The sequence below is a fragment of the Diadema antillarum genome, unplaced genomic scaffold (assembly GCF_040938485.1).
Source record: "Diadema antillarum isolate AM-2024a unplaced genomic scaffold, OU_Dant_1.0 scf00000134, whole genome shotgun sequence".
NCBI lineage: Eukaryota > Metazoa > Echinodermata > Echinoidea > Diadematoida > Diadematidae > Diadema > Diadema antillarum.
This window is the reverse complement of record NW_027271023.1, coordinates 3,309,484-3,337,439: the sequence shown is the minus strand read 5'-3', so window position 1 is coordinate 3,337,439 and position 27,956 is coordinate 3,309,484. Positions and strand designations below refer to the sequence as shown.

At 40.8% G+C, this 27,956-nt stretch overlaps 1 protein-coding gene across 1 annotated transcript; it reads right to left on the bottom strand.

Annotated features, from left to right (window-relative positions):
* Nucleotides 1-144: 144 nt before the first annotated feature.
* Nucleotides 145-27,435, bottom strand: LOC139720845 (tudor and KH domain-containing protein-like). Its single transcript, XM_071632181.1, has 11 exons — nucleotides 27,308-27,435; nucleotides 22,898-23,014; nucleotides 21,691-21,815; nucleotides 18,979-19,180; nucleotides 18,335-18,480; nucleotides 14,954-15,137; nucleotides 14,081-14,277; nucleotides 6,536-6,711; nucleotides 1,827-1,891; nucleotides 942-1,093; nucleotides 145-315 (listed from the first exon to the last, which is right to left on the bottom strand). Exons 2-11 carry the CDS (start codon nucleotides 22,995-22,997, stop codon nucleotides 145-147), a joined length of 1,518 nt encoding a protein of 505 aa, XP_071488282.1. The 5' UTR covers nucleotides 22,998-23,014; nucleotides 27,308-27,435.
* Nucleotides 27,436-27,956: the final 521 nt, after the last annotated feature.

Below are 27,956 nucleotides of genomic sequence, written 5' to 3'. Positions count from 1 at the left end.
CAGCTGAGATGAATGGAACATTGTTACCACATTGCACATGACGTACGTCCTCCAACACACGCATGGAGGCACAATCGACAGACCTGCTTTAAAGCTTTGGTTCATGCAAGAGTCTTGCAGCTCACATATTGATTGGGCCAGTCATCATAACCTGTGCGCCGCGGCTGAAGCATTGGAGCCGCCACTAGCTTGGGTCCCCTCATGCGGAGACACAGTGGCGTTTGCAGAATTAGCCTCCTGTGAGTCCTGGTGTCCTCTGGGTGTGCTCCACTTGGCAAAGCCCCTGTACTTCAGCTGCTTGGCAATGTTGATATCCTGTCAGAGAGATCAAGATCAAGGAAAGATCTTGGTGAGTACATACAGTTACTGTATTGTTATGCCATGACCAGCATCACATCCTTACTGGCATTTTACCCGTTGAGGACAGTTTGATTTTGCTACAGCACGCATTTCCCATAGACGCTTGCCTGAGTATACTCGGGATCGTCCCCAACGGGTTAATACTTAAACTTCATCATCATCAGTATTACAAACTCTCACATCACTATCATAATTATCATCACTGTAAACAGTGAGAGAAGGTCATAATCGTGCAGTTCATGTGCAACGTCCTGGCTGAACGAAGCTTTATTCTGAAGACAAGTAACAGTCAGACAAATTGCCCACCCTGCCTCTGCAATGGGGTCTCCTAGGGCTGAGTACTTTGTGCTATGCTCTTCATCTGTCTGGCAGACTCAACATGGGATATCAACATCAACACCATAGGCACAAGTGCCTTGTTACCAGTGTATAGGGCGGCAGAGCAAATTTAGTAGTGCCCTCGAGGAAATGCCTGTAAATTCCTGAATTTGGCATTCTGGCTACAGCACAAAGAATTCATCACGTCATCCTTTCGTTTCTTGGTCTAATGTCGCAGGGAGTCATCACCCCGCACCACTCACATTATCTCCTGTGCAGTCGAAGAGATCCACGCACGGTATCGTCCCTTCATCTGAGCTTTGGTAATCAATGATCTTGGCCATCAGTGGCTTCCACTGGGCGACAGAGGTCAGCGTTTCAAAGTGTGTGATTGCATCCTCGGACCACTGGTCACCTGCAAGCACAGACGATGAATTGGACGTGGGTAGAGTCTACAGTTAGCCCTTGCTGTGCTTTGTTCACCAAATGGCACACACACACTGCAGTGTTTTCTTCACCAATCAGTCACACTACATACCTGTAGTTTTGTTTTGCAAAATATTTGTCTGAAGTTATATTATACCAATAAATCCTGTATTCAAATTCATCACCCCATCCCCTCCTCCCCCTCCTTCCTTCCTTCTTCCTCCTCCTCCTCCTCCTCCTCTTCCACCTCTGCTGCCACCACCACCAAGACACTGAAATAAAATTTTGATAATCACCACCATAACTCCCACCCATAACATCAAGTGTAGCCATACATTCATCCCATGGATCTTTGATTCACATTACCCTCAATACTGTAGAAGCTGCTATTTTCACATACAGGCATTTTCTCGAATGAGGTCACAGACATTTTTGCAAGCTTTGCGTTGCTTTGCGATTTGACATCGAGGCACCAATGCCTGTCTTTTCACTCCGCCAAATTATGCCATCAAGATCAGGTGGCAATGCTTTCGCATGTTGATAAATTTGCAGTCCAACAGTGATTCGGAAAATTTGTGACAATTAAATCTTCGCATAAATATTAACAGCTTTACAGTGAATGTTTCTGCAAATAACCACAGGGCTAAGCCCCAGTTGTTTTTGTTACAAGACAGGTGTAGTTAATAGTAGTCTAAGAACTGCCATCCTCGTCAAAACCTTACCTATGGGCTGCACACCAGCTAGAGAGAACTCCACTGCTTGAAATGGAAGACTCAAGAAATCCCCTCTACAAAAACAAAGAAATAAAAAAGGCAAAACAAAAACAAGGATTAAGGAATAAAGGGGTAGAGTGAGTGAGTGTTAAGGTTTCATAGGTGGGGGCAAGAATTAAAGTGCATGGAGCTTTAAAATCTGGTGTTTGTATCTATTTCTTCATTCCACATTTCATTTAAACCCATTTTCTACAACATTCTAATGAATCCAGACAATGCAGGCAATGCATTACATTTCTTTGTGCAGTCTCCTCTTAGATTTTCCTTTCATGTGGAACTGGAACCCAAAAGGTCGCAAAGCCACTGATCCGCCGACAGCTGTTATGATGAATTGCTTCAGGTTTATGCATGATACCATGTAAAGGTCGTCACTCTAGAATACAGCAGTTTGACCAAAGAGTTCACGCCTAATTGTTATAAACTGGCGAGTTGTACTGCTTCAAGTGGTCATCAGACACACCAACAGAAGTCAAGAGCCATCACATCAGCCGGGGGATCTTTGTTTTTTAAGAGCTCTTAGATATTTTGGCACAACTCGTACTTGACCCAGTACTGAAACTACAGCTTCATGATCGACTCTTCATCTTTTCATATGGCTTCATGTTTTGCAGGATTGAGGAAGAGAAGGCAGCATTCAAATCACTATAATACAGGATTAATCTTCCCAAGGAGACTAACACCTATAAATCCTTTTTGATCATTTATTGTAGGTTTGAAAAGACCTTCAAATACTTCGACTTAACAAGAACAAACAAACAAACCACAGTTGGATGATCATACGTAACATTTGTCAATTGAAGGACAGCAGGACCACAACCCATCGGTTGTGGTCCTTAGCATTGATTCACAGGAGGGTGCCCCCCCCCCCCCCCAACTCGCTTGGCCAATAGTTCTGAATGGCACAGCTTCTGTGCTTTTCAAATGAATGCAGCCTCTGTTGTACCCCTGGGCCTGCATTGTATCAGTGCACTTTAGACCGAGTCACAGCCTTGCAAGCAAACAACATGTGCCGTATAAAACCGCTTGAGAAGCCCTTTTTTTTCCAACGCTACTGTAACAGTGGAAATTTTCGTGGTGTTGATATTTTCGCGCATTTCGCGCAACCAGAAACTAGCGCGAGAATAAAAGCACGTGAATATTTTAGCTTGCTATACGGTCCTGTGCGTGATGTCTTGATTCCGCGGATTTAAAAACACGCGAAACTCTTCTCAGCCGGCCAAGTGCGAAAAATTAGTCGCGCGAAAATATCCACTTTTACAGTAATTAAGACAGAAAACCTACTTCAATCTTTATCAGGTTTTATGAGTTCGAAGTGTTACAAAAGTATATGTGACCCTGCATCACAAAACCAACAAAAAGTCGCCACACATGGATTTTTAGTTTAAGGGCAGATTCTGAAAGAGCAGACTTTAAGCTTTGAAATGATGTATAATTCAATTCAGATGGACTCCCCTAACCCATCTAAATACTGGAAAGAAAACACATTGATCATTTAAGTTCTTGTGGTACCGTAATGTGTTACACCAAGAAATTGCCAATGATATGTAGTGGTAGCTGATTAGCATAGTCATCGTTTCGACTTAACCCGCTCCCTACGGGTACCTGGTTACTTGTGTGTTAAGTCTATGGGGATTGAAGAATTCAGTATGGAACGGGTTAAAATATGACCATGCTTACAATGGAAAATTTTGAGTAAATACATGATTTTTCAGCCAGATGTATTTCTTTCACGTCGGGAAAATCCGTGGCGAGCGCACCCTCTGCGAGATGTGTATGGATCAAAAGTCTCATTGGTAAACCACACGTGTGTATGCTATTGAATCTGCGTGTATAGATGCGGTTCCAGTCGCATTGTTCCGCTTGGATGCTGTCCTGCGGGAAGCTGCTTTCATTTTGTCCCTCAAAGAGGGTCAGCTTTCGTTCGACAGTCAAGTCTTTCATCCGTTTGTTTTGGTGAACGTTACTAATCGTCCCCACGCTAGCATAGGAATTGTGCGCGAACAAAGACCTGCAGATTTCAATAGAGTACACACTGGCGGTCCGCTTGGACAAAAGAAGGATTAGTAGGCTTATCCTTCTCAAGTGGACAAAAGACACTCTTCCAGGGCCCGGGACAGTTACTTTAGTTTCAAATACAGGATCTGGGAATAAAGGACTCAGATTTGGGAATGAATTACTGAGGCAGAAAGAAAAATCGCTAAGACAAAATAAACTGCTAGTATCTTTGGAATCATACAATTTTAGAAGGCAATTTTGTTATCATTTGAAAGAGGAGATGTTGCTCTAAAATTTTCTCACAGAGTGAAGGGGGCGTTCTTTTGAAGAAAAACACGGCTGACTCTTTTTTTCCATACTACAAAAAAATTTCTCAAAATTTTTTAATGTATGAATTATTTCTGCAATATTGCAGGTTCAGATAGATATTATGGCAAACTGACTACATGACACGAAAGAACAAACATTTCTTGATATATGTTGTGTAGAACTCAATTCAAAACAGTCAATAGTTTCAGAGATATGGCAATTTTAAATTTCATTGTCAGTCCAGTTTCGAAACGTTCTGGCATTAGGTAAAAACCTCTGGCACGTTAGGGGTTTTGGGCCTGGCACATTAAGAGTTAAAAGTTATCAGACTTGAAATTGAAGAGTTTGCTAGGGATTTCAAGAAATGAAAAGGGGCATCTAAAACATACCTGGTACCAGATCCTTCTACTCTCTCCCAAAAAGGGTTGTACAAAAACTCCTTAAAAAACACTTTCTTATTTATGTTCTGATTTCCAAATTGAAGCATAATGTAGAAGAAAGATAGCTCTTTCAGAAAACATGAAAAACTCAAGATTGACTCGGTTGACTCATTTCACCTTTTTTTGAACCCTCATGTAAAATCAAGGGATGCGACTTTATGTTTGTTTTGTGGCGCACGGTTACATATTGTGATGCATCGTGTGAATTTTCAGAAGAAAAGGTTCAATGGAAGTTATCATTGCTATTAAAGGACATTATATATGTGCAATATTTTCCTTACTGTATGGCGGACAATCTTGCAACAAAAAATAAACAATGAGCAAACGTTAATGGCGATTTTCTCTGTATTTTGTTGTCACAAAATTCCCATGTTTTCCGCATTTGATTTGAAATATCTCAGGATAGAAAGTGTGTCTTTTAATGGATCATACATCATATTAAAGCTTCTTAAAGACTGGCGTAACTAAATATCTTGTTAACCCGTTCCTTAGGGGAACCTAGTTTACCAGGTTAACGTGGTAGCAACTGATATACGGGAACCTGGTTTACCAGGTTCCACAAAATGAAGACATGGGTGCCTGCTTCAGTGACCTAAATTCATGTTTCTTTGTGTTAACCCGTTCCTTACGGGAACCTGGTTTACCAGGTTCCCGTGGGAGCAACTGATATACGGGAACCTGGTTTACCAGGTTCCCAAAATGAAGACAAGGGTGCCTGCTTCAGTGGCCTAAATTCATGTTTCTTTGTGTTAAAATGCTCAGAAAAGTGGGTTTGATAAAAAGATCAGAGTTTATTCTATCAGGATTTGTTCTCCTGCTGTTTAAAAAAGGGGGTTTTACAGTATTATGTACCTTTTCTTGATTTAGTTTTTTTGCTTGTTCTGCTGTAAACTCGTACGAACATGTACATAATGATCAAGGCTAAGATCAGTTAGAAATGCGGGTTCGCTGACCCCAGTCACCTCATTCAGGTACCTGGTTTTGTGTAGAACAAAAGATTCTGAGAGCTCATCAGCGCACGCTCTATTCATACCTCGCACCCGATCGATATTTCCATTGTTCACGGGCACATGTAGTTGACCGTAGAAAGGGGGACACAATGAACCGCTCGACTGCCTTCACACAGCTGGATTACCAACCTGTGTGCCTCTCTGTCGACGGGCGAAAAGAATCTCGTTTGGGGGCATTAAAGGCACTCAGAGAATTGCGGAAGGAACGGGTTAAAATGCTCAGAAAAGTGGGTTTGATAAAAAGATCAGAGTTTATTCTATCAGGATTTGTTCTCCTGCTGTTTAAAAAAAGGGGGTTTTACAGTATTATGTACCTTTTCCTGATTTAGTTTTTTGCTTGTTCTGCTGTAAACTCGTACGAACATGTACATAATGATCAAGGCTGAGATCAGTTAGAAATGCGGGTTCGCTGACCCCAGTCACCTCATTCAGGTACCTGGTTTTGTGTAGAACAAAAGATTCTGAGAGCTCATCAGCGCACGCTCTATTCATACCTCGCACCCGATCGATATTTCCATTGTTCACGGGCACATGTAGTTGACCGTAGAAAGGGGGACACAATGAACCGCTCGACTGCCTTCACACAGCTGGATTACCAACCTGTGTGCCTCTCTGTCGACGGGCGAAAAGAATCTCGTTTGGGGGCATTAAAGGCACTCACAGAATTGCGGATGGAACGGGTTAAAAGAAAATTCAAAGAATCCGACTTGTGGCTGCTCTTGATGTGACGGGTCACATTTATGGAATGACTTCATGGAGTTCATGAATGAAAAAAAAAAATAGTTAATCTAGTACGTACACCATATGAAAGGGAGAGAGAGGCATGATTGGCCTGCATTTGGTATGGTGTGGGCACTGGCACTACACTCACACAGAATTGTGGGTTATGTTACAATGTTATTACCTCAGCAAGCACACATCAGATCTGGCCACAGCAGCACAGTCACCGAAGTCCACGTAGTACACATCAACCATGTCGTTCTCCAGCAGGCCTAGGACCCTGGCCCGGTACCAGGACTGATCGTGGGCAAAAGGGGAAGCAATAATGTCGCCCGCCCTCACAGCATTCACGGCAAATGACTGCGTGGAGATGGAGACAAAAATACTAGCTCAGCAAATAAGGTGGGTGATGATTTCCTCCTCTCTAATAATAATTATTATTATGTACTGTAAAAAATGATTCGCGGCATGAAATTTTTGCTAATTGCAGCTGATGGCCTTTTTCGCAGCATGAAATTTTCATGAATTGCCACTGGCATTCGATGCATATAGTGTAAACAAGAACTTTTGTGTGCATTTTAATATTGCGAATCTTGGCTCTTGCAAAATCTGCAAAATTAAAATGCATGCGAATATTCCTTGTTTTACAGTACAAAGGTACTATTTGCTTTGCCATTTCTTTGCTCTGTGAAAGAATACACATGTACTTCTATCTAGTTTTATAAAGTCAATAGTGCATTCCTTGAATCAATTGAGAGTGGAGAATGAGTTATGTTTGACCCGCATGACATAATCAACACACATTTGCATATTATGGTCAGAAAACACACACTTTACATTGCTACAGAGTGTACTACATAGGTAGAAATTTGACTTGTGTGACTTAACCCTAACTAGGCCGGGCTATTTAGGTAGTTGATAGAGCCGGGGGGGGGGGGCCTCCCAGGCCCCCCCCCCCCCCCCCCCCCCCCCCCTCCAGATCTCGGCCGTCGACCGCGCGATCGCGATGAAAATTGGCACACACATTGCCTATGATGTCATCTAAAATACCATGAAGTTAATTTTCAAAAAAATTATCATTTATGCTAAATTATGCTAATTTATGCATAATGATGCATGAAATCAGACTATTTGGTTTAAATCACAAAATAAAGCTCAAAACAGGCACATTTTTTGTGTAAATATTCTTTTTAGTGTGCTTAGCAAATGTAATTTAAAAAAAATTGTGATATCAGAAAAAATTCTTAAGTATTTTATTGTTTTTTTGAATTTCTTATGTATTTCTCTGTTTTTTTTACTTTATTTTTTTCATTGTTTTTTCGATGGAATTTGTTTGCGACATCGCTCCGAACAAGAAAATACGTTATTCATTGATTTTAATCAATAAAACACCAAAATAATCATGCTTTTATGAAATTTGCCTGCAAGCACAGTTTGCATTGAAATTGTACACGAATTCACGTTTTTTGAGCAATTTTTGGTCTGACATGCATGTACAAATTTATGCGTAACTTCGAAACCGCGCGCCCTGGTGTCACAAATTTGGTGTCAAAAGATGCGGGAGTCTCGAAAGAAAAAAGTCATGAAACGTCGCGACGATAGCTTTTTGCGATTGCGATACATCGCGCGGAACGTCGAGGGTGGCCTCGGAGGCCCCCCCCCCCCAGCCTAGTTAGGGTTAATGTGGAATCACCAGCTTCTGTATGGATGTTTATGGCACGCTCTGTTCACAAAATATTACTATAACCACAAAGCTTGAAGGCTTGCCTTACCTAGTGACAAATAATGAATGTTTCATAGTGAATTCCTATATATATGAAACTTAATTGGAGGGAGCAGGTACAAATGAAACAACTTGTTATTGCACTGAAGGAAAAGAAACATCCATGAATTCCAATACACTACCAAAGCGGTCTTTTGATTCTACTAAACAATAAAACAATCAAAAGATTGTCTTCACATCGACCCATCTTCACATCCTACGGATGGATCCTTTTGTAACCACACCCTTTTCTCTACATCTTGCTTATTCCATCCGCAGATAGAGCAGTGGAGCCCATGATCAAAAGACGATATGCGACTCCCCACAATAAAAGGATCTGAAAGTCGCTGAGGGCTAAGCCAAGAAAATTTAGTTTGAAGTCAGATTTATCATCAAAATCGGTCAAAACCATTGGATTTCTGTTTTTGGCATATAGTCTAATGTTTTGTCTATCATCTGCCCGAAGTTCAAAGCTAAATGATCAAAGGAAAGTGAAGAAATTAGCATTTTTGAGGGCCATGATTTTCTGACTTTCAAGGAAACAGAAACATATCCGAGAATTTGGATTTAGGGCCACACAATCATTTTGCCCCCAGCATTATAGCAATGAGGAACTGATCTCATTGGTCAGTGCGTGGCATCCTGGTTACTGATTGGTCATGCGTAGACCGCTGGCGCTATGCTCGAATGAACATCGAACAGGTTGCTAGGAGCATACCTTCTCGTGTCAAGAGGTGAAAACTGTCTTGCCTCCCCTTGGTCATGTTACAAATTGTACCTTCAGAAGGAAAACTTATAAGGCCGTTTTCTCGAAACGCTGATTTCCTAAACCACTTTGCATGTTCTAATAAAATCATCGATATCTAGGCATCCTAGTGCTTTTATGAGTTGTGTTATATACAAAATTAATGTGGAAGAGTAAGGAAATAATGCCATACAATGTATTATTTTCCGAAAATTGACCTCCCCCGACTTTCGGATCCTTTTGTTTATAGCGTGTCACATATATCCAATGTGAGTGGGATAAAGCCATCTTCTAGATTCAAATAGGAGAGTGAAAGAAAATGCCCAGTATGTTCTGAGCTACTATGACCATCATGCATTCTTCAAGTCACAAGTCAACAAACGAAAAAAAATTATCTCCAAAAAAATGGAGAAAAAAAAGGTACCTCTCTTCAACTAAACTTCCGGCACAAAACCCCATGTCAAAAATGTAGAGAGAATTCCATATAATTCAGTATTTCTTCTGAGTTGCAAAAAAATAAAAAATTACACCTTCCTGTCATCCTGACAGTGAGGGACACATGTACAGAGTAACGTCAGTTCCCATGCAAAATAGAACTGAAGATTACGGAACTTAAAAACAACCATCTCAGGCCTACGCTACCTTATCATTTTCAGGAATCATAATAGAAAAAAAGCAACATAAGTTTAAGAAAAAGATGTTTGTGATCAGCATGTGGTTCTTAAATCATAGAATTTAACCTGCTGAAGACAAGTTCCGAGCATACTGGGGCAAGAGTCTGTGGGATATGTGCATTGTAGCAAAATCAGCCCGTCCTCAACAGGTTAATTTGAAACACAAGGCAAGTACAAAAATGTATTTCGCCCATTCGGGTAGAAGAAATTAATGTTTTTCTAACTCCCGGAAGTTCATTGACCCCGCCTATGACCTTTGACCTTGTGGTGACCTTCAACTCCCAAAGGGACATTTACCAGCCAAGTTTGGTCACAAACGGACCAGTTATGAGCCATAATCGAAACATGCCGTAAAAACTTAACATTGGGCCCTACAGTTCACCGACCCCTGCCTGTGACCTTTGACCTTGAGGTGACCTTCATGTTTGGTAAAATGTGTAACTTTGTATAACCACTCTTCCCTCCAAGTTTGATTGAAATTGAAGTCCTCAGTAGAGAGTTATTCAGGTTTTTGTAGCGTTACGGACGGACAAACGATGGATGGACAGACGCCGCAGGCGATCACTTTACAGTAGTCTCCCCTCACAGCCGCTGGGCTCGACAAAAACCTTGGGCTATGTCCTATGCACATCACTAATCATTAAACCACTCATCACAGACTCCAGACCTACGTCAGGAGAACTTTAAAGCTTCCTTTCTAGACATCTCTGATGTCAATAGGAGGATTTACCGGTTCGAAAATTACATTACAAAATTTCGTTTCTTCTCAGTCTAAGCCTGAACACTGTTAGAAAAAAAAAAAAAAATCAGCTGTTCAAGCAAGTCCATGTGTCCAACCTACCATTAGAGGGAAGCCCTACAGAAGTGAACATATATATTGTCGCTGGGGTGACAAGACCTCGTATGATCTACAAAATGTCAAATGTTCAGGAGAGCCAAAAAACATGGCGGCCAAAGCACTATAGCGAATGGGATAGCCTTTCCTTGGACATGCCATGGTGGCTTCATTTTTGGGGTAAGACAGTTAGGCTTTGGACAGGACATCACTTAACCGATTATTTGACCATTAATGAAAAAAAGTCGTTTTCACCAAAATTGCAGATACAAGGTCTTGTCACCCAGCGACGATATATATATATATTTATATATAGAGAGAGATTTTTCTTCTTTTTTTTTGAGGGGGGGGGGGGGTTATTCCTCTGAGTCTGCAAGCAATCCTTGGAAAATGATGACATTTACTGGCACACGTAAGTGGTGTACATAACAACTAGAAATGTCGCTATGGCGACTGGTATGCCTCCACCATAATGCATGATTTTCCTAATAGGTCTAGATAGTACATGTGGACAATGTGTGATTACATTTTCACAAAACTGGCAAAATATTGAAATGACAAGTTTGTCACAAATGTGTTGAATGTTCACCTTCCTTGACCTTGGTTTAATTGGATGAATAGGAGAGCATGTATTTGGGGATTTAAGGACTTTAACTTGACTTTGACCCATTCATACATTTATGCATTGAGTAATTTTCATGGTACCGGTATGGAGAAAAAGTGCAATTTCTGTACTGAATAGTAAATTGTTACCATGTTCATCTGGCCTTTGACCCTAAAATTCATAAGATACTAGTAATCACTTTCAGGTAGAACATGCATAAATATGCAGTAAGTTTCACGAATAAATTGAGCCACTTCTGAGATATGGAGGAAAAGTTAGTTCAGCACTTTCACTTGATCTTTGACCTTTTGACCTTTGAGGCAAAAAAAAAAGAAAAAGGAAAAAAAAAAAACCTCTCCAGAGAATTTCCATTAGGTTACACATGCATACACCAAGTGTAAAAAAAAAATAATAATCCTGCTGGCATTGCATGAACATGAGGGAAATAGTAAAATTTTGAAGTGTTGCACTTGACCTTTGACCCCTGACCTTTGACCCCATAAACCCTACATTCTCTAGATAATCACTGCCAGTCAGTACATGTATATACTATATTCCATGAAGATACCTTGAACAATTTTCCAATTTACAGAGAAAAAAAAAGAAGTTTTAATACTTTTACTCGACCTTTTGACCTTTGACCTTTGACCTCATGACCCAAACTTTCACCAGAGAATCTTAATTGGGTAATACATGTATACATTAAGTTTCAAGAAAATATCTTCTGGCATTGCATAGATATGGTGGAAATAGTGAAATTTTATGTATTTGACCTTGACCTTTTGACCTTTGACCTTGAGCATGTGCACCCAAAAGTTGATAGGCACAACTTCACCCCCTAATACACATACATGCCAAGTTTCATTAGGATACCTCAACAGGTTTTGATAGTTACCTTGTCCACAAAATTCATTACGGACGGACGGAAGGACGGACGGACGGAAGGACGGACTGACGGACGGACGGACGGACGGAAGGACGGACGGACGGACGGACGGACAACCCGAAAACATAATGCCTCCGGCACCACTTCGTGGCGGAGGCATAAAAACTTGAAGCAATGGCATATTGTGCACATTCACATGGGACAACTCAAATTTTATAAATATTCAAAAAATTCAAATTCAATGCGTGATTACATTTTCACAAAATTGGCAAAATATTGAAATGACATGTTTGTCACAAATGTATCAAATGTTCACCTTCCTTGACCTATGTTTAATTGGATGAATAGGAGAGCATGTATTTGGGGATTTAAGAACTTTAACTTCGACTTTGACCCTTTCATAAGTTTACGCACTTGAGTAATTATCAAGGTATAAAGAAAAAGTGCAATTTCTGTATTGAACAGTAAATTGTTATCATTTTCATCTGGCCTTTGATTCATAAGAGAATCAATGTCAGGCAGAACATACATAAATATGTACTAAGTTTAAAGATAACTTGAGCCACTTCCGAGATATGGAGAAAGAAGTTCAGCACTTTCACTTGATCTTTGACCTTTTGACCTTTGACCTTCTTGGCACAAAAAAAAAAAAATCCCAGAGAATCTCTAGTGGGTTATACATGCATACATCAAGTTTTAAAAAAATAATCCTGCTGGCATTGCATAAATATATAAGGAAAATAGTAAAATTTTGAAGCATTGCCCTTGACCTTTGACCCCTGACCTTTGAACACATGAACCCCAAATTCCCTACATAATCACTGCCAGTCAGTACATGCATACATACTTTGTTCCATAAAGATACCTTGAACAATTTCCAAGATACAGAGAAAAAAGTGAAATTTTAACATTTTACTTGACCTTTTGACCTTTGACCTTTTGACCTCATGACCCCAAACTTTCACCAGAGAATCTTAATTGGGTAATACATGTATACACTAAGTTTCAAGAAAATATCTTCAGGTATTGCATAGATATGGAGGAAATAGTGAAATTTTACGCATTTGACCTTGACCTTTTGACCTTTGACCTGGAGCATGTGCCCCAAAAAGTTGATAGGCACAACTTCACCCCCTGATACACATACATGCCAGGTTTCATTAGGATACCTCAAAAGGTTTTGATAGTTACCCTGTCCACAAAATTCATTACGGACGGACGGACGGACGGACGGACAACCCGAAAACATAATGCCTCCGGCACCACTTCGTGGCGCAGGCATAAAAAAAAAAAATCAGCTGTTCAAGCAAGTCCATGTGTCCAACCTCTCATTAGAGGGAAGCCCTACAGAAGTGAACATATATAGAGAGAGAGAGAAAGAGAGAAAGAGAGAGATTCTTCTTCTTTTTTTTTTGAGGGGGGGTTTATTCCTCTGAGTCTGCAAGCAATCCTTGGAAAATGATGACATTTACTGGCACACGTAAGTGGTGTACATAACAAAAACTTGAAGCAATGGCATATTGTGCACGTTCACTTGGGACAACTCAAATTTCATAAATATTTTGACTGCAAAATGGATGGATAAAACAAACAAAAAACAACTAAAAGTGGTATGCAGTTGTGAAAATGGCCAGTAGATCTACACAAATGCCTAGCCATTATGTATACAATGAACACATATTTACAAGGGTTGATCATGTTTACACCTGGATCTACTTGTACAGAGACACACCAGGTGAAACACCACATCTGAAGATGTTCCAGGCAGGATTCAAATGCAGGATACCTACTCCGCAGATCAATCTGTAGCTCCAACTTTTATATGTGCTGCCGGGCAATGGGATTTGTTCTTCAAGCAGCATCCATACGTGTGTCCGTCAACAGCATTTGATGATTTGTAATCACCCAGCTCAACCCCCCCCCCCCCAAAAAAAAAAAAAAAAAAAAAAAGAACAGGCCAAAAAGCCTGGCCTGGTTAGGGTTAAATCCTCTTTTCTCCCTTTTCTACAAAACTGCACCTCTGAACTCTCTTAATATTGCAATCACTTTTTGAATGGGTTAGGATGGTCCATTCTAACAGCTTACATGCCATCAGCCTACTCTTTTAAACTACGTAGAAAAGTGGGAATTCATTTTGGCCTACAAAAACTTTTTGGCCTACAAAACTTTTTTTGTGGGTTTGAGCTGCGCAGTTTCATTTGGTAAAGGTCAAACCATCCTTACCTCTTGTGTTTCGGGCTTGTTGTAGAACTCGGTCATGTTGTCTTGGAGAAGGTCCAGCTGCTGCGCCTTGCTGTTCACCATCTGCAGCCAGAAGTGGCCCGGGTGCTCCACCGCGGACATGTAGACAGTGAAGAAGTCTTTGCCCTTGGGCGGCTCCACCACAGACGTCTCCTCCCGATTCCAGAGGGTCTCCGCCACTGGATACATGAGGTGTATACAGGAGGTGCACTTACAATCCATGACAAGATTGGGAAATGCTCCATAAGCATTGCCTTTTGACGGCTGCCAATATTCATATAACCAAATTTTAGAGGGTAATCAGGGAGATACTTGTGTTTTACATGGCTCCCAAGAGAAAGGTGCAAATCATTTTCTTTTCAGGGAAGCTGCTACTTTCTTGTCAGGGCAAGAAGAGATTAATCTTTCAGGGACTCTCCCTCGACACCAGGTAGACTTAGCAGCCCTGCTTGACACATTTCTGCTATGATTAGCTGTCATTATTTCACTGTTCAAATGACAGCATTATGGCATAACTGAACTGGCGAGTGATCTGAGGTGCAGTTTAATTTGTTAAAGGCATACAATATCTCTCATTTGTTTGATTGACAGGTAACAAATACCTCAGTTTTGTCTGGCCTGTGACATACACATAGTCTACTCCACATTTATGGTGTGCTAGATTCAACACAACTGTACAGCCAATCATACATGTTTACATTATAAACATCATAGCCCAATTTTCCGGTCCTTTGAGGGACGTCACAATCAATATCCTGAAGAATATCTCTAAATGGCACAGATGCAGACTTTTTCCTGGCTCTTGTTTTGTGGTCACCACCTTGGATGCGATACTCTGACTTGCTTGCTTTATACCTGCTTCTTCCAAGGGTTCTTCTGTTGGTAGGGCGGCTGTTTCGGGCGCAGCTTCCTCAGGGCCCTGAACGGCCACACTCTGCTTGGAAGGCTTTCCTGTGGGTCTCTGTTTTCTCTTGGCGGCGGCTTCAGCCAACCTCTGGTTATAATCTTCTACCTCGGCTATTTCCTCTCTGATCATATACTGCATATTAAGAGAGCAAAGGGGCATCATGTACTTTAACCCGTTGAGGACGGTTTGATTTTGCTACAACACGCATTTCCCATAGACCCTTGCCCGAGTATACTCGGGACTCGTCCTCAACGGGTTAATTCACACTACTCGTGTACTCACATTAAAGGACAAGTTCACCTTCATAAACATAAGGATTGAGAAAATGCAACAATATTAGTAGAACACATCAGTGAAAGTTTGAGGAAAATTGGACAATCGATGCAAAAGTTATGAATTTTTTTAATTTTTGTGTTGGAACCACTGGATGAGGAGACCACTACAGCTTGTGAGTCATATGCGTACAACAGTATAAAGAAAATATAAAAGAAAATTCAACATATTTTCACTTTTTTCGCATAATAAAAGAGCAATTGACTTGCCTCTTTCTAAAGGCAGGGGGAATAATATTACCCATAACATTTATCGGTAACGAGTCAGAAGGAATTTGTACTTTTTTCAAAAGATGGAATTTTGTGAAATTCTCTTTATATTTTCCTTATATTGTTGTACGCATGTGACATCTAAGTTATTCATACACTGCAGTAGTCTTCTCATCCAGCGGGTACTGCACAAAAACTTCAAAAATTCATAACTTTTGAACGGATTGTCTGATTTTCCTCAAACTTTCAATGATGTGTTCTACTTATATTGCTACATTCTCTCAATCCTTATGTTTATGAAGGTGAACTTGTCCTTTAAGGACAGCACTGAAATGTGTAATGTACTTGTCAATTGTAGTCTCGGCCCCTGGGTACCCGGGGATGGCTGGGACTTGCATCTCACTTTCAATTTTCGGATGTTACACCACCCGCCAAGTCTCCGACAGGTCGGGCAATATTTGTGCAGAAATCCCCGGCCAAGTCCCCGACAAGCCGGGCATATTTGCATAGAAATCCCCGGCCAAGTCCCGACCCTCAAGGCCCTGTCACACTGCCCAAAAGTCGCATAAACGCATGAATCACACAAGAAATTTGATTGTGCGTGCTTGTCCATTGAAAATTTTTGCTCATTTACGCAATGAAAATCACTGATGAATTGCACAAGAACTACGGAAATATCACTCAAAAATCACTAAACCATGCACTTTCAGCACATAAGCACTCAAAGGCCCCAAATAGGGCAAATTTGTGGTTGTGCGCGACGACTGAGGTCCACGGGAAATCACGCATAATCTGCGCTTTATCACTAATGAATTGCGTATGAATCGCGCATGATTCGCACATTATGAACTTGATAGCGGCAACATTTTCGTAAACGATCACCGATATTCCATGCATATTTCGAGCATTGTTCACGTAAGAACACAAACTAAGAACACAAAAATTACATAAACAGCGCAATACTGCGTAAACTTTTACGCAAAGCCGAATTTCGAGTTTTGAGTCTTTGAGGCCCTGTCACATTGCCCAAAAGTCGCGTAAACGCATGAATCACATATTAGTTTAGAAATTCAAGCCTTTTACGCGATTTGCGCATTTCATGAGTTGTCTGACATGGAACATTCGTAGTTAGTCAGCCGATGTGCGCCGGATCAGCGCTTTACGCAATTCCGGGTTTTAAGCAGCTCAAAACTCTGCTTCGCATCAAAGTATATGCAGTATTGCGCTGTTTTATGTAATTTTTGCATAGTGTGCGTGGTTCTTACGCGAACAACGCGCGAATTATGCGTGGAATATCAGCGATTGTTCGCAAAAATTTTGCCACTATTGCATTCACCGACGACTTTCCACTAACGATTAGCAGACATAAATAATGTCGCATGTTTCGTGCTTGTAACACCTACGTACGTATCACTGAAAATCACTGACAAAAAAAACATTGGCGTATTAAACAGAACACACAAATAAGCGCATGTAATACTTGTGAAATACTGATTGATGAATCACAACAACTCACGTAGCCCATAATTGGCGCTATACTAGTGATTTTTGCGTGATCTTTCCGTAGTTCATGCGCAATTCATCTGTGATTTTCATTGCGTAAATCAGCAAAAATGGTCAAATTCTCGACGGACAAGCATGCAAAACCAAATTTCTTACATGATTTATGCGATTTAAACGCGACTTTTGGGCAGTGTGACCGAGCCCGCATGGATCGCGTAAAGCGCCGATCCGGCGCACACCGGCGGACAATATGAAGGTTCCACGTCAGACAATTATTACAAATGAAATGCGCAAATTGCGCATGTTTCGCGCAAGGCTCGATTTTTTTACATGATTCATGCATTTACGCGACTTTTGGGCAATGTTACCGAGTCCTCAATAGCGGGAAATTGCTAGTCAAGCGAAATTTTTACGGTCACATTACCGTTGTACTGGAAATGGTACAAATAACGCGATGCACGGTCAACTCTCAAGCAAAATCTGGCACAATCCCGGCCAAAATTCCCGCCCTAAATCCCTGCCATTTGGTTGGAGCAAATTTCCCCCGACAAGCCCCGGTTTATTCCCCATCCACTGGGGCAAAATAAGTGAATCTCCCCCGACAAATCCCGGTCCATTCCCGACCCACCAGGCCAAAATAATTGAATTTCCCCCGACAACACCCCGGTATATCCCCGACCCACCAGGGCAAATTGAGTGGATTTCCCCCGTCAAAGCCCGGTCTATTCCCGACCCACCCGGGCGAAAAAAATGCTGAAATCCCCGCCCAACTTGGTTGCAAGTCCCAGCCATCCTGGTACCCAGGGGCCGGGACTACAATTGACAAGTGCATAAAGTGCAACTTTATTGCTTTAGTATTGATCTACCTGCAAAAGAGACACAGCAAAATTAAAAGCATATCACATTTTTGTTGCTACTTTGGCTATAAAATGATATGGCACCATATGATGATAACTACAGTAATTGCTTGACTTGCCTAATGCACAAATTTATCATGTGACCACTTGCGAGATGGGAGAAAGAGCTTCAATAATGATTATTCTACACACATTGCTCACATAGAGTGGTAAATTTATGTAATTGGTTAATCAACATAAACTGCCAACGCATTTTCACGACTACGAATTCTAGTTCTATAGAGCAATCATCATGAATAGCAAATATTTTCCTTTCTGGTCGAGACATCCCCTCCCCATTCTTCCTCTTCCTTCCTCACATTCACTTCTAAACTCTCTTTTTTCTCTTTTGATGGGGACTACTAGACCATGGATGTACAAGACTGACCTCTGCAGTGTCCACCTGCTGCTTGGAGCCCCTGATGTAGCATGACCTTGTGACCTCTGGCTGGGTGGTGTCCTCTGCCATCCTGTCGATCTTCACCCGCGCCCCACTGCTGTTCTGGATCTTCCTGATGTTGGCACCTTGACGACCTTCAACAAAAAGTGGCAGAGATTGATCGATTGGCTCTACTCAAGACTTTGTGGACATTTTGTTGAACACCTGGACAAACTGGCAATGCAATATGACATAAATGCGTACTAATATTATTAAGATTAATCTACGTGCTTTCTGTTTCTTAACCCGTTCCTTCCGCAATTGTCCGAGCACTTTCAATGCCTCCAAATTAGATTCTACGTGCAGGTTGAAACAGAACGGACAGGTTAGTTATCCACGGGAGTGAAAGCAGTCAAGTGCTACACGTAATCCCTTTCGATGGTCAACTACATGTGCCATCGAACAATGGAAGTATCCATTGGGTGCAAGGTATGAATAGAGCGTGCGCTGATCATGGGCTCACAAACTCTTTTGTTACACACAAAAGACTAACCTGAATGGGGCGAGCAAAAAAAAAACAAAACAAAACAAACAAAACAAAACAAAACTTGTAAGTTTGCATCTTCAAATGCCGATGTTGTCACCATGCCTACCAATGATTCTTCCGACAGCTTGCTGTGGAATCAGGATTATCTTGGAGATAATCTCGGGCTGGGATGCCAGGAAGTCCTGAATGAGTTTCTCTGCCAGGAGGATGCTGTCACGGTTACCACTTATCCTGAGATGCCTGTCGGCGTCATCGTCTCGCTTCGTCTCATCCATGAACTTCACCTGAGCACCGCTCTCTGCTTGGATCTACAAGTATGCGAGGAAACATTGCAGGAAATGAATTGAGAACTAAAATCAGAATTGAGGCATCACCATCTCTAGGACTTAGTCTTGCAGTAAAATGATATCTTTATACTGTTTCCATCACTGACTACCTTTTTGAAACCATTTTATGTGCTTTGAGTGCCAATTGGTGTAGAAAACCCCAAAGCATTGCACACACTGTCAAGGGTTAAGCAACAACAGTAAAGTGGGCTGGCTCCCACTATAATGAGAGGACTAGAAGTGGGCATGTATTCTACCACAGTAAATTTTTACAAATATTTCAATTAAAAGTACTTTTTTTGTTCAATATTGACAAAAAGAAGAATAGATTTGATTTGATTTGATTTATTGGTTTCTGCATTATCCCTGTTCATGCCCATACATGTACAGTACAACACATACATATGTACATGTGCACACACATTGTTGATACCATATACAGTATATATTAGTTGTTTACAAAGTAATTTTGTTCCCACTTCGTTAAAGGGATGGTACAGTATTGGTGGAGATGAGAATTGGGCTTTTACCTTTTTGCGAGATACCAAGAAAACACTTATGATATAGTACAGAGCATACCATTTTAAGAGGAATTCAAAGTTTACTTGAAAAAAAAATCGGTTTGGAATGACTGAAACATCCAAAACCAAAGTAAAACTAAGCGATCGTAATAAAGTGTGGGTCCCATACTTTATTAGAACCACCCTTTTTTGGATATCTCAGCCATTTCAAAACCAATTTTCATCAAATAAACGTTGAATTCCCCATAGAATTACATGCTCTTTCATATTTCATGAGAGGTTTCTCATTATCTCACAAAAAAATGTTAGAAACCTGAAATTAGGTCTCAACCAAAACTATACGATCCCTTTAACAATGTGTTACAAAATGTATCAGCGACACATTGAATAATACAGAAGGACTGCAACTTAAGCCTAGCTTGATTTGCTTGCAGCCCTTATTCACAATAGATATAAAAAATAGAAGGGAGGGACGACTTGCGTAGAGATAGGATAGAAGAAAGGGGAAAAGAAAAAGAGGTTTGTTCGCTTTCATCAAGGTTAAGACATAGTAATGTCACCTGGATCATTGATCAGCAAGGCACAACAAAATATTATCTCACCCAGTTGCAGATGAACAGTTTTGTATGCCAGGTTATGATCAGTCACATGGTTACGTAAAAGATATTGCAGTGCAGCAATATTTTATACACAAAGTAATTCCATGTATAGTGCATTTACATAGATATTGGCACACTCAATAATGCAAACGAGCTCAAAAATGCACAAGTTCTGTGTTTTGTTTTGTTTTTTCCTTCTATCTCTCTCTGCACCATCTAGAAGGCAGACTAACTTTACAAACTTTTTTTTTCCCCTTTAACAAATTTCTCAGCCTCATACTGTTTACCCTCATTTGATTACCTAAATCCTCCATCTTGAAGTACAGCAAATTCAGCTCAAAGAGATTACTAAGGATCTTGAATCTTAATCTGAAAGAAATTGGTTGATTTCTTTATTTTAATCATGTACCACCCACTGCCTATTGTTTATTTTCAATAAAGCCAGAGTTTCCCTGCTCTAAGCTTTTGCTGGCTAGGTTCTGAAATTGATAAATACTGTAGGGTAAGGGGTAGATTATAACAAATGATTTGGCATCACTGCTAATGTGACCTTGCATCACAAAACCAACAAAAAGTTGCTCGACAAGGATTCTTAGTTAAGAGCAGGCTCTGCAAGAGCAGACTTTAAGCTTTAAAATGATGTATAACTCAATTAAAATAGGCTTTCCTAATCTATCTAAATATTGGAAAGAAAGCACAAGCTCTGGAAAGTGTACTGAGAAAAAAAAAAAAAGGCTCCGAAGTATAAGGTCTATTCAAGCTCTTAATCTTACCGAGCCATGCTAGCTGTGCAATGCACAGGAATAATAATAATAATAGTAATAATAAAAAAGATGTACATGTGTAAAACGCCTTCATAGCAACAACATACAGTAAAGGAATTATCACTGACGCTGAAACTGAGCATGCTCTATTAACACATTCTGCCCATGACTAATGCAAACTTTAAAAGGCAGGAGCACCATTCTTTCTGAAGTTATTATAGTTGAAAGTGACGATTGTGTCAAGGATTTTTAAGAAACGAAAAGGGGGCTCTAAGACATACCAAATTACACTATTCTGCATAAAAAGGTGTTATAGAAAAACTGCTCAAAAACACAATTCCCCATTCGTTTTATGATCCCAAACATGATAATGTGAAAGAAGAATTGCTCTTAAAGAAAACCTCAAGATTTACTGAACTGATCTGTTTCACCTACATGTACATGTATTTTGAGTCCTCCCATTAAATCAGGGTGTGCAACTTTTTGTTGGGTTTGTGATGCACGGTCACAAATCGTGCACATGGCAAAATGTTGTTATCCTATGTGCACTCCCACACCCCCTAATGAAAATCTGCCATGCGCACAATGGAATAGTCTTCATCTCTTACCTTGCGGATGTTACACCCATCTCTTCCAATAAGAGACCCAACTTTAGAACAGGGGACACTCATATCAATTGTCTGCCTCTGGGCTGTGGCAAGATTCCCCGAGGGTTTAAGTACATCATCTGGATCTGGGGAGGATAAGAAAGAAATTAATAAGGATCAGACTGTTTACATCTCATGGTCTTAATAAGAAAGAGCTTAAATATCTGCAAAACTGGGACACTTAAAATTCATAGCAGATTTAGCTGTCTCGGCTTTATGCTGTTGAAGGGTTGGATGCACCTGTGAACTTGGGCCCACTTTATGGCAAAGGAGGTATTTCACCATGAGTTTTGCCGGGTGTTGTGGCGTGCGCCTGCAATCCAGCTACAGTGCTTTGGAGGCAAGGGCGGGGATATGGCTCAGTAGGTAGTGCGTCTACCTTCACATCCAAGAGCACCGGGTTCAAGTCCCGAGTCTCACGGAGCAAAGTTGTGTGTAAGCATTCCGCCCCTCTAGTAAGAGGCAAAATACTCTGTCCCTCAGATACTGTAGGATATTAAATAGAGGTCCCGTGAGTGTGTTAGCCACAACACATGCACGTAAAACATCCCATTCATCACCAAGAGCAGGGTGCCAACCCTTTAAAGTGGTCCCCCAACCCATCCACACAAGAAAACAAGCGAATGATGCCGACCCCTCGTGGTTTGCCCCAGGTGACTAGCAATAGTCAGCAGACGGTATCAAGCAGGCACACTGTGCCATACGCTTGAACGAATGACCATGAGTTCACATGAATTACAGTCAATTTTAGCCATTAATTGCTTACGGGCTTACGACATGTCAAAAATTTGCAAGCTTCACAGGGAGTCTGAGGTCCTCAAAGACTTTTTGTGAAAACAAAACACTAACTTTGCAACTCTCTCTGCCTAGGATTTGCTTTATGTTAATGATGTTTCCTAATGCTATGGGAACATACGTACATAATTTGGAAAGTGCAACAATCATCATAATCATAATCATAATCTCAAGCAGGAAGCAGACAAAAGATTCAGACCAATGATGTACAATGTATTATCTTCAACTACCCCATGACACCCCCCCCCCTCCCACTTACAACTGTAACTTTGAACCCTTCCTTGCTTTAGTCAATAATCCTATAATAATCCAATAATAATAATAAACTTTCCAAGAGGGTAATTGCACATATTCCAACACCCTGTGCACTGACCATCTTCTTTCTTCTTCTTGAGGAGGAGGTACAGCAGGACAACAGAAACGGGCAGAGCGACTGCCAGGGCCACTTTCTGTCTGGTTGTCAGCTGGTCCATCCTGTCAAATCAGCTATCTGTCACAAAAGAATCAAGAAACGGGAGCAAGAAGGCTACAATGAGCATGATATATATCAAGCAAATGCACCAGTACACGCAGAGGACATTCTCTTCTTTGCTTTGAAACAGAACATAATATATCAAAGTATAAGTTGCTTTGTAACAAGTTCCACGAAACTACAATGTAGGATGGCAAAGGAATATTTGAACAAGCTCATACAATAATTTAAAAAGTTTAGTTGGTCTGAATGTTGATGAGTCAAACTTTAATACAGCGAGTAAAAGTAGAGTAAATGGTAACAGTTATTAGCTGAGCAGTATGCCTACTCTGCGGAATACCCACCAGTAATGTGTAAACAAAGAAATATCCAGCAGAACGTAGCATTGCCAATTTGCATGACCGACATAGTATGTACATGGAATCTGCATTCCAGGGCTGTGTCAGGGAAGGGGGGAGGGGGGGGGGTGGGGTAATGGGGGCTATTCTGTACATACATCACATGTATTTACAGACAGCTGTAACATTTTTTCATCAACACTTTGTGCAATCCAGTGTGGTGTTGAACATAAAACATTCAGCAACGCTGCACGCTGGCTCTGGTCCAACGGTCCCTGACCAGTAAAGGTCACTGTTGGACCAGTAACTTTTTCAGGAATGGACCAGTAAAAAATGGAAAAACTGGGTACCGACTGGTCTGACAGAAAGGTCGGACCAGTAGAAAAATGGGTTAGTGTGCAGCCCTGCATTCAGGTAAGATTATGGTCCTATCAACAAACAAAGAGTCCCAGCATAAACACCAACAAGTGATGATGTGAATGGCAGTTGTAGTGAGTATCAGTTGTAAACACTGTCACTCTCATATCAAGCAGTGGCAAATTTTGCAACTCCAAAAATGAAAATAATAAAAATGTGGTAACTACATGTAATTGTATTATGGTCAACAATCTCTTCAATATCTCTGCTCTGGAATCAGCTCTCTAATGATATTGGAGAATGTTCATCACTAGATCAGTTCATTGATTGAAGTCTCATTTGTTTGTACAAAGTAATTTTCATTTGAGTAAACTACTTATTGATGTGTTTTTTTAGGTTGATACAATGATATAATTTACCTTTTTTGTTTTTTTTGTGTTCTTATACATGTGTCTGTCTTTTCTCATTTTTCCAAAAAAAAATTGTTTATTATTACAATCATCTAGAATCCTCACAAAAACCTACATACATACAAGTTTGAATAAAATCCAACAAGATACATATTGTGGCTGATAGAGCACATACAAGACATGTGCCATGGTATCTAAGTCAGAACACTGAGGGCGCCATCACCACAAACTGTTTGTGTCCTACATGTAGAATGACTACCCGTACATCTCCTTTCCAGTAAGTCTGAATAAAATCCCTTGAGTAATAATCAAGCGATTGCATAAATTGACAACCATTTTTGTAAATTTTGACCTGATCAGGGTGACCTTTGACCCTGTAAAAGGTGGACCAGAAGGGGCAGCATTACAAATGTAGGTATACCTGTAGGTGTCTAGATTTGACTACCTGTGGTGATACAATTTTCATATAAATTGACCCCAAAAAAAAAGGAATTTAAAAAAATGTTACAAAAACACAGCCCAGCAATGAAAAATTTTGTGTATTATAATGATGGAAAAAGCGAGGGCACCACCACCAAAAACGATAGTCGTCTTTGTTTTACCATAATGCACCTTCATGCCAAATTTGAAGATGATCCATGAAGAACTGCAGCCAGTAGAGCGGAACGGAAGAGCACTCACAAGAAAATGTCTGCGGTAGATGTAGCAAGACAAGGCCAAATCCATAGTATCCTCTGACCACAGGCCAGGAGTATACTGGTAAGTTGGTATTGCAATAATATCATTCAGGATGATGATGATGATGATGATCCACAGCATTTGTATGGCGCCATATATCTGTCACAGAAACATTCAAAGGCGCAGACTCCTCCAAGAGTTAGCAATTAAATGTCTGGTGAAAAATGTGAGTCTTGAGTGAGGCTTTGAAGTGATCCAGTTTGTCAATTTCACGGAGGAAAGATGGGAGGGAGTTCCATAGGCGAGGAGCAATAGAGGAAAACGCCCGGTCTCCGTATCCCTTGAGATGTGTGATGGGCACCTGGAGAGTGAGGCCAGATGAACGAAGGCCAGGGCGAGGCTGCCGTCGCTCAATTAGAGAAGACAGGTATCCTGGGGCCAGACCATGAATGGCCTTAAAAGTGAGAAGTAAGATCTTGAAATCAAATCTGTTCTTAATGGGAAGCCAATGCAGCTCAGCCAGGACAGGGGTAATGTGATCATACTTCCTCAGCCCGGTGAGCAAGCGTGCTGCTGCATTCTGTACTGCTTGAAGTCTGTTCAAGGTTGCAGATGGAAGGCCAGCTAGGAGACTGTTACAAAAATCCAGTCTTGATGTTATGAGTGAATGAATGATGCTTTCTGCTGCTATCCTTGTAAGCAGAGGTCTAATAGCTGCGATGCTACGAAGCTGGAAGTAAGCAGTCTGGCATACCTGCGAAACATGCCTATCCATCCTCATAGACCCCCAGGTTACGGACGTTATCTGCAGGAGAGACAGACACATCACCGACCTGAAAATCCATGGAGACAATCTTGTTTCTCATTTGTGGAGAAGAAATGATGAGGCATTCAGTCTTGTCATCACTGAGTTTCATGAAGTTCTTCACCATCCATTGTCGGATATCTGACAGGCATTCAGTCATCCTCGTAGCTGCTGCTGTTTCTTCAGCTGCCACTCTTGGATCGAATGTCACATAAAGGATCTCATACGCAATACTGAAAAATTTATCTTTTATGACTGTACTTTTAGTTATATGTAATTTCTGTCTACTTTCAGCAGAGACTTGCGCTGAATTGGGCATTTTAACAAGTGTAGTGGCTTTTCAGCAGAGTCTCAGCTGTTATAAATTTCTAACTTTCTAGGATTTTATAATTTTATATTACCTCCCTTACATATCACGAGCAGTGAAACAGATACACAGGATATTGATACAAACATATTGTTCATCCCATGATGCAGAATTTTGCATCAGCCTGAACTCGCTGCAGAACAACACACAGGTATTTTTCACATGATCAAGAACTGACCTGAACAGTCGCGACAGACAGCTCAAACTAAAATCTCCCCTCAATTCCATCTTACCACAATACCAGATAATGCATTAAGTATTCTTACATGGTAGTGCAGCTGCAGTACAGCATGGCATTGCGTGATAATAACGCAGCTAGACCATCTAGTCAGATACAAGGTCCCTTGGCCCTGGTGGTCCCACCTATTCACAGTGAACGAGGTGATCACCTTTCTGCTATATAATAACACAATATGGGATGTTGAATAAATCATTGTACTTGCTGGGATGTTGTATGTCATTGGTGGGGTGGACCAGGGTCCCATTTCATAAAACTTGTTACCTGTATCAGTGTCAGTGACAACTGCCACATATCTGACAAATTTGCTCTTAGCCAATCAGATGCAAGGATTTCAGTAGCTTATAACAACTTGGACAACTTGTCACTATTTATAATGACAAGTTTTATGAAACAGGGCCCAGATCAGTTGTCATGACAACCCAACATCCACCCATAATATGGCAGAGTTTTGCATGCATTGCATCGATTGTGCATACGATACGATGAACTAGAAGAACTCACGTCTCAAACGTTAGATCTATCCCAGAACAAGCACCAATTTCCGTGGCCTACATTTCTACAGAAAGTGTAAAGTACAGCAGCTGCTGTATAACGTTAGTATTTATACACACGCACGACCTGACTGATGATGTTGTTGTTTGTATTTGGAAGCACATGTCTTAGTTCTGCCAAATGTGAACTATCAAAATCAAATGCCATGTTGCGCTAAGCCTAAGGCCTCGATCGATGAGTATAATAAGTTTTATGAACTACATGAATGAAGATGCCACTTGTACATCCTACGAGTATGAACATGCCACTTGTCACATCCTTATAACATTATACAGATCGTGATGATGGGATGAAAGTTACACATTATTACAGTAGTCATTGTAGCCTTAAAATACAATAATAGTACTAACGTTAATTAGTAGGGCCTAGATGAGCTGGAACTCTACTTGACTTGAGTGGCCTACACTGCATTACCGCCTTCTCCACTGATCAGGCATTGATTGAGGCCTAGTCTAACGCTTAACATTGTTAGATGTCTATGTCAAGTTAGTGTTATAACGTTAGTTAGACATTCATTCACACATTAGCAGTCCAAGACCAACGTTAAAGTCTAATTAGGATACCTTCAAAACACAAATGGAAGACGTCAAACACCCTTCGACCAACTAGACATCTAGAAGAAACTTGAAGGACGTGAGCTGACAGTCTATGTACAAGTGCACAGCTTGTAGAGCTGAGAGTTAAATTCACCAACTGAAACAGGCAGTTCAGCACACCATTTCTTTATCGGTCAGTCCCGAACCCACGTGTATACATTGTATGTACAGATACCGTATACTAGCTAGCTAGCAGACTGCAATAGAACCCCATGCAATGATCCACCTCGCACCAGTCCTAGCTAGCAGCAGCAGCTGTGCGATCGGACCGTCTGTGCTGACTTAGACGCAGAGGGCGCACTAGAAGAATGATAGACTAAAGTATCAGAATCTGATGCACAATGTTATACCGGTAGTCACATAAAAAATGTACCTTTATTATGTAGTGACCAATATATCAGTTAAAAGGTATTATTTTGTACTTTATGACAGAGACCGTACTTCAAAATCTTCAAAATTGGGCTTATCGGTTTTGCGAACAAACTCTTACCCTGTGTTGATGATGATGCTGATGACGATAATAATGATAATAATAATAATCATCATCATCATCATCATCGTAGTCATCATCATAATCATAAATATAATCATAATCATAATCATGAAGGACATTATA

Excerpts from the sequence above, each read along its gene's own strand:
- LOC139720845 (XM_071632181.1), bottom strand. The coding sequence starts at position 22,997 with ATGGACCAGCTGACAACCAGACAGAAAGTGGCCCTGGCAGTCGCTCTG. Across the intron at positions 21,816-22,897 it reads CAAGAAGAAGAAAGAAGATG|ATCCAGATGATGTACTTAAA; the intron begins GTCAGTGCACAG and ends TATCCTCCCCAG. Across the intron at positions 6,712-14,080 it reads ACAAGCCCGAAACACAAGAG|TCATTTGCCGTGAATGCTGT; the intron begins GTAAGGATGGTT and ends ATCTCCACGCAG.